This window comes from Hyposmocoma kahamanoa, unplaced genomic scaffold (assembly GCF_003589595.1).
Source record: "Hyposmocoma kahamanoa isolate Upper Pololo Valley unplaced genomic scaffold, ASM358959v1 88, whole genome shotgun sequence".
In the NCBI taxonomy this organism is placed as follows: domain Eukaryota; kingdom Metazoa; phylum Arthropoda; class Insecta; order Lepidoptera; family Cosmopterigidae; genus Hyposmocoma; species Hyposmocoma kahamanoa.
The window spans coordinates 10,216,007-10,231,761 of NW_020654466.1; the positions used below are offsets into that span (position 1 = coordinate 10,216,007).

Genomic DNA, 15,755 nt, shown 5'->3' on the forward strand with positions numbered 1-15,755 from the left:
GATAGCAACCCAAAATACAAGACCAAAAGCCCTAAAAACCAATTTAAAAAAATTAATTTGTTTGCAATTCGTTCATTCTTTCATTCAATAAATTTGACGTTAGTCGTGCCGCCGCTTGTTTCTCAAAAAGACAAAACGCGTGGAATCACATTTTACTACATCTTGTTAAATAACGAAACAGTTTCTAGAAAACTTATATCACATCAATAATGGAATTCCTAGAATATAACCATGTCACAGCTGAAATAAAGGGAGCCATGGTAAGATTTCACATCATTGATTACTTTCATTGTTGTTATCCTAATTCAGGCTTTACTTGAGATATTTTATTCCGAATGTAGGTTCCTGGGAGATTGAAAATGACGGATCAGAACATAGTATTCAAGAACAGCAAGACTGGGAAAGTAGAGCAGATAACAGCTAATGATATTGAGTTAGTGAATTTTCAAAAATTTATTGGCTCTTTTGGACTCAGGATCTTTATGAAAAACGGCACTTTACATAGGTTTGGCGGTTTTAAAGAAGAGGTATGAGCTATAATTTATGCATTTGGAATATTCCATTTTGTAGTATATAGAAAAAAATACAACAAATCATTAGCAAACTGCCTAAGTGACTTCGGTGAATTTTGAAAGAAAATGACTGCATATATACAAGATTTTTTAAGCTATTGTTGGTAATAGGTCAACTATTATTGTATAACAAATAACTGTATGTGTGTTGGTTATATAATTTTTATTGATACTCACATTTTATTTTGGATATGAGTGACCTTCAGAAGTAAAATCCCTTAATTTTCAACTTGACCAGTGTTGTTTGCAATGAAATGTCTGATTGTATAAAATTATCTTCTGTTAATACATTATAAAGCTAATGTAAAGCTTACTGATCATTATGGATTGAAATAGTTTTTTGATTATTCATTGTTGTGCAAAAGAGGTTTCTGAAGTTTCTTGTTTGTTAGTATTGATTTCTAACATTATTTTCGTAATCAGATCATAGTTCACTTTCAGCAGTTAAATGGATGCACTGAGTTTTGTGTATTGACATAATATTCCCTCACATATTTGTATGTAATAATAATACATCCTTCATAATATAAATTATGGGTTAAGCTCCTCATAAGTCAAAAAATCACTTGCTGTCATTTTATACACTACTTGGACTTGGTAGCTACATCTCACAGTTTTAAAAATTTTCAGGAAAGAGAAAAAGTTGCAAAATTCTTCAAGACAAACTACAACAAAGATATGTTAGAAAAAGAGCTGTCACTCAAAGGATGGAATTGGGGCACAGCCAAATTCAATGGTGCTGTGCTCAGCTTTAATGTAGGCTCCAATACAGCTTTTGAAATCCCTTTGCACTATGTGTCTCAGTGCAATACAGGGAAAAATGAAGTAACACTTGAGTTTCATCAGGTAAATGGTTATAAAGCTTGTCACTATTTACTTCATTTTAACTACAACTATGTTTTTAGTATTTGGTTTTGTAAATTTTAAATTTTATGGCTTAAAATATAAAAATGTTAATAATATAATGCCAATATAATCTTTTATAAGAAAACATCATGTTTATTGTTAAAACATACTTATTGGATGTTTTAGAACGATGACACACCAGTATCACTAATGGAAATGAGATTCCACATCCCAACTAGTGAGTTGGCGGGAGACATGGATGCGGTAGAGGCCTTCCATCAGCAGGTCATGACCAAAGCCAGTGTTATATCTGTCTCGGGAGATGCTATTGCGATCTTCAGAGAGCTACAGTGTCTTACTCCTCGGTATGAGAAATGTTTAACAAGTTTTAACAGATGCTTCTACCAGTGCCATGTCTTATTAGAAGTTAATGACCTTGTTTTTTGTACCATACAAACTATTTTGTAAAATTGAAACTTGAGATTGAAGAAATAGTAGTCAAGATATCATTACAAATTACATATAGTGCATAGAATGGCATGTTAGGTAGTTATTCACATATTTTTATAAACACATCAGAAGTGTCAAGGGATCATTCGCATTTTTGGCGATTACTGAAAATCAAGTTTTTTAGTTATTTTTTTTACACTGATGGATTATTTTAGTCAATTTCATAATTTGAATTCAAAATGAAATGACCAAATAAATTTACCTTTAGTGTTAAAAACTTTATTAAAAAACCTGATTTTCAATAATTAGCAAAAATGTGCTTTATCCCTAAACCCTTTTGATGTGTGTAAACATAACATAATCTTCTTGCACAACAATTTTTATTATTGTGCAAAACTTATTGTGTTTTTGTAATATGACATAGCCCTACTTGGAGAAATGTTTAATTTTGATTGACCTCCATATCCACTTCAAACCTGGCACCTAGAACAAATGTCTTCTGCAAATACCTTGTAGGAAAAATACGTAACTGTGAATGCGTTTTTTTTCCAGTGGTCGCTATGACATCAAAGTATTTCAAACGTTCTTCCAATTGCATGGTAAAACATTTGACTACAAAATCCCGATGTCTACAGTACTTCGGCTCTTCTTATTACCTCACAAGGATATGAGACAAATGTTCTTTGTTGTATCTCTAGACCCACCTATCAAGCAGGGTCAAACAAGATATCATTATTTGGTTCTATTGTTTGGTAACGAAGAAGAGACAAGTTTGGAGCTTCCTTTTACTGAGTAAGTTTTGTTAAATTTTATGATTTTTTGGTAAGTGTTGCGACTTCTACATTTCACGTTTCATAGAAAAAAACGTGATTTAGATCTCACAAAATTAAATATGAATACTTTCAATCTGTAGGTAAAACATATGTTGATAATAATGTTAAGGCTAATTTTACTGCACCTTAAAATATTTACTTGACATTGGCAAAATCATTGATTATTTCGATGGGGCCAGAACATTTAAAAGAAGAAGAAGGATATTGTTGACAAATGATGGTTACTTTTTCAAAATCAAATGTAACAAAACCAGTGTATCTTTTGCTGCAACTTTTTGTATAAGTATTTTCAAAACTAACTTAAGTTTATTAGAGTATATCTAACTATAAGCTACCAGAAAAGTGTTGTGTATATTTAGCACCATTTTATTTGATGAACTTGCAGAGAAGAATTAAAGGAGAAATATGAAGGCAAAATAACAAAGGAGCTGTCAGGGCCTACATACGAGGTGCTTGCCAAAATCATGAAAGTCATCATTAATCGACGAGTTACTGGACCAGGAGATTTTTTGGGGTATGTGAATATTAACCTGATAATCAATATTGAGAGCATATAGAGTTTAAGACTATTGTGTTTATTCACTAAACTATTGTACTCTTCACAGGTTTCATATTTCTTTATTCCTTATTACCACATTATGACTTAATATCGGGAGAAGTAAAACTGTCATGTCATGGCAAGAAACCTTTTACCAATAGTTTAATATAATAATAATACTTTTATTGCATAAGACTCAAAAACAGGTGCAAAGTTGTGCCTAGCTCCCAAACTAAAAAAGAAAAACGAAAACTGGATGTTATGTCCGTCACATTTATTGCCTTAAAATAACAAAAATGCTCTACCTGCCATATTTTATATTATAAAATAAAAATACATTTGTAAAATATGGCAGGTAAAACATAAAAAGTAGGGGTTTTACACATTTAACTTTCAATACATTCATTCATTAGATAAGCTCAATTTACACTGCCGCGAGACGGAAAAATTATTTTGCGTACAAACTAGAAAAGAGATGGTAGCTATGACATTTTCCGAGACTGCACAAGAATTCTCTGGAAGGCGCACGATCTGTTTTTTGGCTCGTATCTAGATTGTAAGTTACAAATTGACAAAGTTCATTATGCTATGGTTACAAAAATTCGCTACCATTCCGTTCTGCAGCAATGTGAATTGAGCCTAACATTATCAAGTATAATTTATAAATGTTCATAAATAAATAAATAAAAAAAAAATAAAAATCATTTATTTCGAACCGTAGTCCATAGTATTAGTAACAAGTGACCTTATATACTATGTTAGTAACAGCATATTTATGACAGAATTATCTATAATAAACAAAAGGAAACAAGCCACCACTACGGCACATAATGATTGTACGTGACAGCGGTGTCCTTAGTTATGTGAACGCGCGTCCAGTGCTGCATTACAGCACTGTCCACGTGCAGTCTATCTGCTACTGTCCGCAGGAGACCGTTGGAGCTGCCCCGCACCCTCTGTAACAGGGATCTGATACGTTTTCTGATGATGGCAGAAAAGCTATCAATCTCAGACGTGGCTAGCATCCCTGAAGCACTACAGTAACGTGGAAGCCCCATCAGCGCCCTGAAAGCATTGTTATATTGCGTACGCAGAGCCCTGTATGCACCCTGAGTATAATTCAACCACAGGCTGCACGTGTACAGAGAATTACAATAAGCTCTAAACAGTGTGACTTTAACTTCATTAGTACAACGCGCAAACCTCCGAGAAAGCAAATTAGCTCGAATGCAAAGGGCCCTGCGCTCACGTTCCATGTCCAAATCGTCCTTAAGCGATTCCGTGACCCAATGTCCCAGGTACTTGAAACTGCGCACTTGTCCAAGCGAATCACCATTGAGCATTACGGGCGGAACTTTATAAGTCTTGCATCCAGCCTTAAACACAAGCAGCACACTTTTTGTTGTGTTGTACCTAAGACCGTGAGCCACAGCAAACCGCTCGCAGATGCGCAGGAGTTTCCTGAGAGCACTGATTGATGGGCACAGCAGCACCATATCGTCAGCGTAACTAATATTGTTGACAAAGGTACCGTCAATGGAACACCCGACTCCGGCGCTGCTGAGCTCACCAATCAGCCCGTCCATGTACAGACTAAAAAGGGCTGGAGAAGTTATTCCCCCCTGCCGCACGCCACATTCCAGGCCGTACACGTCCGAGAGCCCCCCAGAACACTTAACATAATTCCTTTGATTTGCATACCAGTACTTTAATATGGAAATACACTCAGGCGGCATACTTGTATCATTATAGAGCTTTTTCCAAAATATGTCATATTGAACCAAATCAAACGCCCTAGACAAGTCCAAAAATGCAGCATAAACAGGCGTACCTCGCACAGTATAGTACTGGACAGTCTGCTTGAGACACAGGACAGCGGCTTCAGTAGACAGACCCGGTCTAAAACCAAACTGTGCATCGTGTAGCTTAATATGAGCGCCCAGCTGCTGATCAAGCAGCCTGTCCAACACTTTCGCGATTATGGTCGCCAGAGATATTGGTCGGTAGTTTAATTTGTCACTCGTATCGCCAGTCTTATTTTTGACAATCTGAACAACTATCGTCTCTAACATCCTGTCCGGTAAGTATCCATGACTAATGCAAAGGGAAAAGAACATGGCCAGCACTCGTGGTAAGTGTGCACCAGCATATTGCAAATGTTCAATGCTTAAGTGATCATGCCCAGGAGTTTTGCCCCGAGACATTTTACCGAACACAGACCGAATATCTCCGGCAGTAATTACAACCGGCTTATTGCTTGGCCATTTTTCACCATAACTGGCAGTATTATTATTATTTTTGCCACTTGAACCTGTACCCAGTGCCGACTGCACCATAAAATGATTCTTGAACATTTCGGCTATTTGTGAGGGCTCACTCAGCCCCTCTATATTTGCTGGAAAACAAGGTTTTGGGTTAAGCTTTTTAGTTTGTTTCCAAAAATTTGGAAATTGTTTATCTGAGTGATACATAGCCAAAATGTCCATCTTAATCTGCTGCTTATTTGTCTGACACCACTTAAGCTTAACTTTGAAGACTTTCCTTGATTCACAAATTTTATCATACACATACCCAGCTCGAGGCTTATTATATAGAACCCAGTACTGAAACCAAAAGCGAGCCTCACTATGAGCTGCCTTTACATGTTTATTCCAGCCACATATGTACTTTTTATTATTATTATTATTATAAATACAACTAAAAACAACCAATTCCCAGTGCTAACAAAGAACAAACTCATAATCGCGTATATTTGTTTGAAAAAACAAATATACGCGATTTAAATCCGGAAAAATAGTTTCATTTCCTAAGTGTAATAATCGCGAAAACCTAAGAACTCGATAAACTCATAATCATTCAGATTTTTTTGATATATCTGTACATTTCAGTCACCACAAAACGCCCGCCATTGCCTGTTCGTACAAAGCAGCCGCTGGCTACTTGTACCCACTCGAGAAAGGATTTATTTATGTGCACAAGCCACCTGTGCACATTCGTTTCGAGGAAATCGCGTCGGTCAACTTCGCTCGTGGAGGAGCTTCTTCTACCAAGTAATTTATAGAATTATTATCTTATAAGAACATTAAGTAGATATAATTGTTCTACATTATTCTGAATCGTTCTTATGGTACCATGTTGTCTACAACATGGTACCTAGTCTACCTAGTGGTACCTAGTATGGTAGTCTGGTCAACGAAAGTTGGCACAACGCATATTTTCAAAATCTGTATATTATGGCGACACTATGTTTTTGTCAAAAGTACTTTGATAATACATAGTTACCTTTTATATTTTATATTTAAAAGGGCAAAACCAATAAAAAGCCATGTCATGTGTTTGTTATTTACCATACTTTACAATTTGAATCAAGTTAAAATTGGTACCGACTCATTTTAGACGCAATAGGCGTCAAAACGGCGTCAGGCTCAGGTAGCCTCCTAACCATTCTTGTGTAATTACGTTATTTTTGTTCTCGTATCTCTAATAATGCCTACCTTTTTGAATTTGTAATTTTTGGAGTCCGATTTTGACCATAAATTAATAAAGTTATGTAATTATAAATATGTTTTGATAGTAATAATTATAAAATAATTAATAACAAAATTTGATATCGGAAAATGCATAATAATATTTATAATTTTATTAAATTCCAAGTGGGTTATCCCTACCCCAAAAAAAGCAATAAGTAGCGACCTTTGTCTTATCAATTTTATATAAATTCATATCGTCGTCTTAGAGTAAAAATTTCTATGTAATTTTTCAGGACGAAAATAAAAACGTGATGTAAAATGTAGTAAACACAATAATGTTTGTAGTTAGCATTTTAATTAGGTAGTTAAATTATACTCCTTTCAGATACTATATTATTTTAAGAATATATTTGAGCAAGAGGTTTATAAGTTTTTCTTCAACAAAAATGAGTAAAAACTAATTATGTGAAAACGCGTATGCGAAGTTTTCACTCCAAGGTGACGAGGTATAATGGAATTTCAGATTACAAAAAGGAAACTGAAATATTGGCAGCACATATTTTCAAGTGGACAGTATTTTTCTTTTATTTTTTCTTTTATTAGAAATACTAACTCCACAGGTCTTTCGACTTCGAGATCGAACTCAAAACAGGCACCACGCACACGTTCAGCAGCATTGAAAAGGGAGAATACGACAAACTGTTCGATTACATCACCTCTAAAAAACTGCACGTTAAAAATACTGGCAAAAATGTAAGCTTTTGTTCTTATTTGATTTAAATTCTTATTCGTATTAGTTATAATATTATTAGTATTCTTATTGGAGCTTAAGCCTTTTCTAAGCGACAGTGAATAGGCATCATATAGGTATGCATGCTCCATCGTCACTTTCCATTTGGTGAGATGGAGGTGAAATGAGCGCTTATTTATAATTAATTAGTTTATAAATAATTATCTATAAAAAAATATGTTCTGTTCACTATCAATTTCATACTCTTAATTTCCAGGATAAAGCTCTGTATGACGATGACTTCGGGGATTCAGACACAGAGAAAGAGCCGGATGCGTATCTCGAACGCGTCAAGGCAGAGGCTAAGGAACGCGATTCGGATGACAGCGATGGTTCCGATGAAAGTACCGACGAGGACTTCAATCCGGACAAGGCTAAAGAAAGCGATGTTGCCGAGGAGTGAGTATATACAGTCCTTGCTGTATTTCGAAATGTGTGATTTAAATATTATTGTTAATATAACCTTAACCTTATATATATTATTATTAATATGACCTTAAGTGCAAAATAGTAATTTTTACTACAGAGCGTTTTAAAGAGAATGAGACTCTTAATTAGGCATTTCAACCTGAAGGTCAAATAAATTATGTTAAATAAAAACAAACGAGACGACAACACTTAAATGTCTTTACAAATGCGTGATTATTAGCATTATAAACCAATGTTTGTAAAAGCATCTTAATTCGAAAATATGGACTTGAAGGTCCTTTACCTGTTACCTACGAGTATATTATACGCTATTTTTTAATGTTTGGTCAGTTCACTTAGGTTCGTTCAAATTCGAAAAGAACTTATTTGGGTAATATGTTCTTTTCGAATTTCATTTTACTATTAAGGGTGCAATTTATGAGAAGTCAAAATTACTGAATTCCCAAAAAAAATATATTTGCTACATGGGACATAAATCAACACAATATCCTAAATGTTTATTTAAATATCAATTTAGTTGTTTAACCTTATTTATCACTGTTATAACTTTATGACATAGCAATCATAAACTCACTAATGTTAATGACAATGCAGACACTTGTGATCAGAACCAAAATTGGTAAACGGTTATCATCAATTCGACTCCCAGGCGAACATGATATACAAAATTGATACTTATCGTTAATATGTACATGACTGTGTTACGCAGATACGATACGAACCCGTCGTCGTCGGAGGACTCGGACGCATCAGGGGGCTCCGGCGACAGCAAGAAGGAGAAGAAGAAAGAAAAGAAGCCAAAGAAAGCCAAGACGATCGTTAGTATTCCCTTATTTCACCGCCTTTCTGTTTCGACTCAAATGCCTTATAAATGAAACATTTTCCCAACATAAAAAGCATCCTCGCCGGTGAACACTAGGAACCCCAACTCGCGCTGCCCATATTCTAGGTCGATTTTCGTCTACAGCACGCGGAAGTTTTCAACAATGTTTTGGGCCGAGGACCATTCCCATCATCGAGTATATAACCAGAAATAAAGACGAAATAAGGGCCATATATTCCTGGTAACGCATTAGCGATACAGCTCTTATAAATATCAACTCCCGTTTGCACTGAAATATAGACAGGCCAACCACTGACCTGCGTATACGTCTACGTATATTCCAAAAAATATTCTGTATTTATTGTAATAAAGATAATCAATCACTCTAACAATGGCGTGCTGTATCATTCGGTGGTGGGAGGAAAAACAGCAAAACATCTAATTACAAAACAAACGGAATCAAATTTAATCGGTAATTAAATGTGTAAGTTTGCAATTTTCGTTCATTATAGCAAAGCTCAAGTTAACTGGTCAATGTGAAGTGAAACAGTTGACGACACCCATCGACGACACCCGTCAATTGTTTCGAACTCGGGCTAGCCAATCGGAGCGCAGTTGTTACAGTAATGATATGGCAAAATAGCTTTCAAACAAAGTAAATGACATTTCGCCTCTATTTCTGGTTATATACTCGTTGATTCCCATCTATGGTATAACTAACGTAAAAATCAGACATTCAGAGTGGAATGATACATCTTACATAATTATTTTAAATAGTATTCGCTATGTTTTAATTTCTAAAGATCATTATGATTTTTTTAAGTGTGTGGAATCTTAAGTGTGTAATGGATGTGCCTCATTGGCGTAGCGTGGGGGTGCAGAGGGGGCCATGGCCCCGGGCGGCACAGCAATGGAGGCCACGGCGAACGTGGCCGAGCCCTAACTAGTTAAATTTTTTTTAAATTTAAATTAGAAAACCGAATTCCACTATTTGAAAAACCGATATCCTGAACGACACAAAGATGGCGACGGCAGGCGAACATGAAAGCACAATCGGGCCAGGCCTGCCCGAACGAACTACTTTTGTAATTGCGAAAATAGAAGGGACAGCAAATTTAAGGTTGACCCCGAGCGTCGCGTAGTAATTGCCATCAGCGATCACTGCAAGTCATCACTTACAGAAGAAATTAATTTACTTTATATTTTGATCGCATATTAAGTGTTACATAAATTAATCTAAATGTAATTTGTATTACAGTCAGAAACGCCACGCAAGCGCAAAGACAAGTCGAAGAAACGCGAGAAAGACGTGAACGCGCCTAAACGTCCGGCCACAGCGTTTATGTTATGGCTTAACGAGAGCCGCAAGAAGATCATCGATGACAACCCTGGCATTAAGGTCACAGAGGAATACAACCAAGCTATGAAGAAATATAAAGACAGTGGCGCTGCTGACGAGTTTAAGAAGAAGACCAAGCAAGCCCAGAAGGAACGTAAACAGGCCGAGAAAAAAGTTTCCAAACCCAGTACAGCGAAAAAGGTAAACATTAAATGAAAGGAAATTATATTGTTCGTCTTTTTAACTGACTTCAAAAAAAGGAGGAGGTTTTCAATTCGACTATTTTTTTTGTACGCATAGTACGCGGTAACGCAATTGTGAACCGATTTTGATGATTCTTTTTTTGTTGGAAAGAGGGTACCCAGTAGTGGGCCCCATTTAAATTTGAAAAGAAAATATTCCACCTCTAAGGATGACAAACTAGGGAATTAATCCGGTTTCGCGCACTTTCCGATAAATGATTTCAATAAAACTTGGCAAATAGATATAATTCCACGTACTTTTGAGGTCAGTTTTTTAGTACTCTGTACTGATTTACCTAAAATTGATATAATTATATTGATTGATGCATGGTCAATGTATTGTCTATTTCGGTAGTCAACACTTCTGTCCTTATCATAAACTTTTAACAAACTTGAGATGGAATCAGCGAAACGACATCTACAACCCCATGTAAGCGGTTTGTTTTATGTCTTATTTAGTTTCAGTTTTATCGTTAAGAAAAAACAACGTAATTCACAGTTTATATACTTTCTCGCAAGTTACCAGAATGGAAATGCGTTGTTTATGACAAATGAAGGAAGAAAAGGAGACTAGTAATACTATTAAATAATAATTATAAATGTTATTTAACTAATCATAAAATTAAAAAAAAACGGAGTAATGAATGAAGGTGAATGATTAAATTTTCGCGACTGAGGTTTTGTAAGACAAAGAACGGATCAATTAGTATAATTGATACTGGTATCATCGACTACTTGAGAATAGTAATTTATTTCGTTAAATTGGAATAATTTCGATAATTAATTATATAGAGTGCTTCAGTTTCAGAAAAAAGAGTCTGGATCTAAAATCGCGTATATTTGTTTTTTCAAACAAACCTGTGTTTCGAGCTCTTTACAGGTTACATAATAATGACGACCTCTGTGGTCGAGTGGCTTGTACAACGGTTTTCATGGTTTCGCCATCTCAGGTTCCGGGGTCGATCCCCGGCCAGGTCAAAGCAGAAAACTGTTCTATATTGTCTCCGGTCTGGGTATTTGTGGTGCCGTCGTTGTTTCCTATAAGACTAGGGCTTTAGTTACTTTGGGATCAGAGCAACGTATTGTCTAATATTTATTTATAATATTAAAAAGACAAGAAAAATCACATTTGACTTTAGTCATATAATTACAATAGAGAAAAATAAGACAAATTAATTTATCAATTTTATTAATTACATTACAACTTCACCTAATCACATGGTTGATGTAATGGAGCCACGTGACCTCAATCTTGTTTATTTGACCAATTGGTATAATGGGAAGCAGTCACTTTTACTTAGTTTGTATACGTACGAAATCGCAAAACGTGCTCTAATTTAACTAAAACCACTTATTTAATACCGTAATATTACGAATTTTCAGCAGGTAAAGAACACGAGCGCAGGGTCTGGAGGGAAGTTTACTAGTAAGGAGTATATTGACGATGATACCAGCTCTTCAGATTCGGAGAAGGAGAAAGATAAGAAAAAGGATAGCAAGGATGTGAGTACTTTATTAAAAATCTAGAAGTTAACAAGTTTACTTGTTTATTTGGGAAACCAATAGATTACATGTAAATACATTCAAACAGAAAAGCAACATTTAGTAAGGCATAGTTTATATATATAAGCCTATAAAAGGCATTCACGTCACTAAATTGGTCAAGTGGAAAATATTAAGTTTCTCAAAGAACAATGCCCAAATTCCATACAGTGTAAAAAAAGTTGACTACCGTCAATCGCAGAGGCACGGTTTCATTTGTTTCATTTGTATTTCCATATAGTTTCTGATTATACAGAATTAATATTTTTTTAACTAGAGAAAGTTGATTTAAGCAACATTTTCTTTTTGAGGTTAATAATGAACATTAATGTTACTTTGTAGTACAATAGTTAAATATTTTTCTGAGGTATGTATACATGGGTCCACATTAAAAGTAACACGTAGATTCACTACGAACTACGACAGACGCATGAGATAAAAATGGTGCAGAGATACGATTTTCTAAAAATTTTGCAATAAAATTGACTGTGATGTTAGTATTTATTTTTGAATGTACACAACACAGATTTAGACATTTAGTTTGAAGTCTCGTTTACACTAACGATTTGTCCAACGTTGAGGTAATTTCTCCTTCAATTTTCTGACAACTTTGAAGTGAAGATTAGTCGGTATCACAATTATTGTAACTTTCGTGCATAGTCCTTTCAAGTTGAAGGTTAATCGATGAAGAAATCATGGCAAGTGTAAACGACGCTTAAAATGTCAAAATGTATTTTGTGTTACGTTCAAAAACAAAAATGTACAATGCCTTCTAACTTTTCACTTTTTCTCTAACTTTTTCAAAGTATTATGAATGTAATTTATTTTATGAAGTATATTTAGATGGATATAAATTTTTAACCGATCGTGACAAAAAAATTTTGGGAATCCAAATTAAACATTGTTCTTTAATTGAAATTAATAGTTTATGTTAGTGTTTTTATGATGCAGGCTTATTCAAAAAATCTTCTAAAATCTTAGTGTCTTCTGCTGACAACCATGAATATAGGTAATTCCACTATATCAAGATCTAGTACTAATTTGTCTCAGCCAGAGGGTGTCATTCAAAACTACGCCTCACTTCTAAAAAGAGATGTCCAAGGGTGGTCAGGAAACATTATTTAATAATTGGAAAGAAGATTTATCGATACACCTTTTTATAACACTTCCTACTTTTCTTTCTCACCCTTTATCTTATGAGGTGGAGTATATTGATTTTTTATAGCATTTAATTAGCCAAAAAAATTACAGCGTACTTTTTTTTACGATCATAAACCTGGCGTACTTTTTTTTACAATCAATAACCTATATTAAGCTGTTATTGTATATTAACTACTACCATTCGTTTTACTAACTACTACCACAAATTTTGTTTTGGAAAATAAATTAAAAAAGAATTAATAATACCACGTGATAAGTACAGTGAGCGTCAAAATTGTCTTAAGCATTCAGTGGTAAAAAAACTCCTGCAAAGATAAAAACAATATTGTATTCAATTGAGTGATGGTTAAAAATGCTATTTGTGGAGGTGAGATTATTTTTTATCAAATGCACAAGTATTTCTTGACGCTTAGATAATTTTAACGGTAACTGAACGACAGTGGCAAAATGGACGGCCCAGTTTGTTTTGAAAAACGTGGTGATTTTATGGAAGTTTGAATTGTATGGTGGTGAATTTATGGGAGATTAATTTAACTTTTTCATAATACGTGATTATTCTCCACAGAGCAAAGATACGAAGAAAGAAAAATCAAAAAGTTCATCTTCTGAGGCAGACGCGTCCATGGGGTCGGCAGATGAAAGCGGAAGTGGGAGCGGAAGTGATTAAAATCTCAACTCTATTACTTTATGTGAATTTCAATTACGACAAAAATGTACGACAAGTAACACAAACCGTCTGTTTACAACTTTTTTTGGTTTAGAACTCAATCATGATCAATTTCATGAACCGTCTTTACGTTGCTTTATTAATGGTATATCCAATACATGTATTTTGAAAATTCTATCGCCGATTGTAAATACATGAACTTTTCTTTAATTATAATGTTATTGCCAAAATTGGGGGATTTACTTATTTATATGTAAATTTCCGGTTTCTTTAAATTTAACAATTCCTTAGAAATTAAGCATCGATAATTTAATTAAGTCAAATGTATGGCAGGTCCTATATTATAATCATTGTCGCAGGTATTGCTAATTAGTGCACTATACTATAAGAACCATAGATTCTCTTTTTATTATTATTGTATCTTTTGTTTTGAGAGTCGAAAGTATTGTGATATTTCTAAATCCATTCCCATTAATCCATTAATATTTCTTATCAATAAATATGTAAATATATGAAACTCCTCAATTATGTGAAAACAAAATTGATAAAATTAGTGTTAAATGTATGTTACATGATGTTAAGTATTATTATTAGGTAAGTATTTTTTAATAAAGTGATGTGCTTTGTATTTCATTGTTTTAATTTGAACTTTAATTTCTGAATAAGTGGTTGTTTTTTTCCCGTATCTATTATATCTAGTATGTCAACCACAAAATATTATGTGATCTAACCCATGAAAAGTGAGTCAAGACAATTTACAGGCAAATAAAACGTGACCACAACGCTGTACCGCAAGAAAATGTATGGCCAGATTACTGTGGTCGAGATATTGCATATTTTGTTTGAATATCGATCGATCTCAAAATCGATGTAGGTACTGTTTGCATTATATTTTGGTATAGCGAAATACGAATTCGGTTTTCACAAAAAAGTATATATTGACCATAAAGTATTTTACTAGAATCATACTCCGTTTCTGATTGATGTTTGATGCGTAATTTTTTTAAATTCGAACAAATGTTCCGAGAATCATTGGATTGTAAATCCAAACTAACATGAAAGCGAAACTAACTCTATCTGCTACCTTTTCCCGCCTAAAACTCTAAACCAATATTAATGAATTTTGTCATAGAGATAGATGGAATAGGAAAAGCACGAGGGCTAATTTTGGGGTGAAATAAGTTCTGCGAGTTTGTATGAAGAACGAATAAAAGTATGAAAATTATTATAATACACTAGGCTACATACTCGAAGTACTTAGTCTACGCAGACGAAGTCGCGGGCACCAGCTAGTTGGTATAAAATGTTAATACGCGTGACTACAACTCGTGAAAACATACTTCAATGAATATTGCGATAAAATGTAATGTGTAATATCCCCATTAAATTGATTTATTTTTCATGAATAGATATTAAAAAACAGTTTTTTACAGATCACGTCTGTTTGTCCTCATAATATCAATAATTATCGACCGTGCTATCGTTGAAATTCTCAGAACAGTATACAAAATTTACAAAACGACGCTAAACGCCATACTGAGACAATAATCATCCGATACAAAAAAATTAACAGCGAGGTTGATGTGACGCCAAGCGCGCAGCCACTCACAAAAAAAGGGCGCGAACTCGAAACGAAACCGTTCTACTCTACTGTGCTCCCTTTTACACAAGCCATACAATCCCCTTCGTTGGGGCATCTCCTTTTGTACGTGGTAAAGCGTTCATGGAACGGTGAAACATGCAATACAGTAGGGTAAACGACCAATAAAAAGTATACATAATAGAACGCCATAATAAACAAGCTAGAGGAATAATGAACTAAATATAAATTTAAATTTGGTTTTAAACTATCTTTTCTATGCCATTTCATTCTTGATAAGATACGGTTTATGTGATATTAATACGAAAACAAGGAACTATGTCCGTAGGTAACGTTATCGTCTAAGTCTTTATCATATTAATGTCGCATTTAGTATAATCGTTGACAAAAATATAAAGTGTCACTGGTGAGAAGTGCCCTACTTACTGCCTACTACTCTTGAACTCTACAGAA

General features: G+C 34.4%; 1 protein-coding gene across 1 annotated transcript; it reads left to right on the plus strand.

Moving 5' to 3' along the window:
• Window positions 1-110: 110 nt before the first annotated feature.
• On the plus strand, window positions 111-14,223 carry LOC113235593 (FACT complex subunit Ssrp1). Its single transcript, XM_026471354.1, has 13 exons — window positions 111-260; window positions 342-527; window positions 1,203-1,418; window positions 1,605-1,783; window positions 2,421-2,660; window positions 3,087-3,215; window positions 6,128-6,289; window positions 7,330-7,462; window positions 7,717-7,898; window positions 8,638-8,746; window positions 10,010-10,291; window positions 11,716-11,835; window positions 13,601-14,223. Exons 1-13 carry the CDS (start codon window positions 210-212, stop codon window positions 13,700-13,702), a joined length of 2,091 nt encoding a protein of 696 aa, XP_026327139.1. The 5' UTR covers window positions 111-209; the 3' UTR covers window positions 13,703-14,223.
• The last annotated feature ends 1,532 nt before the right edge of the window (window positions 14,224-15,755 follow it).

Bases quoted from the DNA above. Each gene is read 5' to 3' on its own strand.
- LOC113235593 (XM_026471354.1), top strand. From the start codon at position 210: ATGGAATTCCTAGAATATAACCATGTCACAGCTGAAATAAAGGGAGCC. The intron at 1,419-1,604 runs GTAAATGGTTAT...TGGATGTTTTAG, and splicing joins TAACACTTGAGTTTCATCAG to AACGATGACACACCAGTATC. The intron at 3,216-6,127 runs GTATGTGAATAT...TGTACATTTCAG, and splicing joins GGACCAGGAGATTTTTTGGG to TCACCACAAAACGCCCGCCA.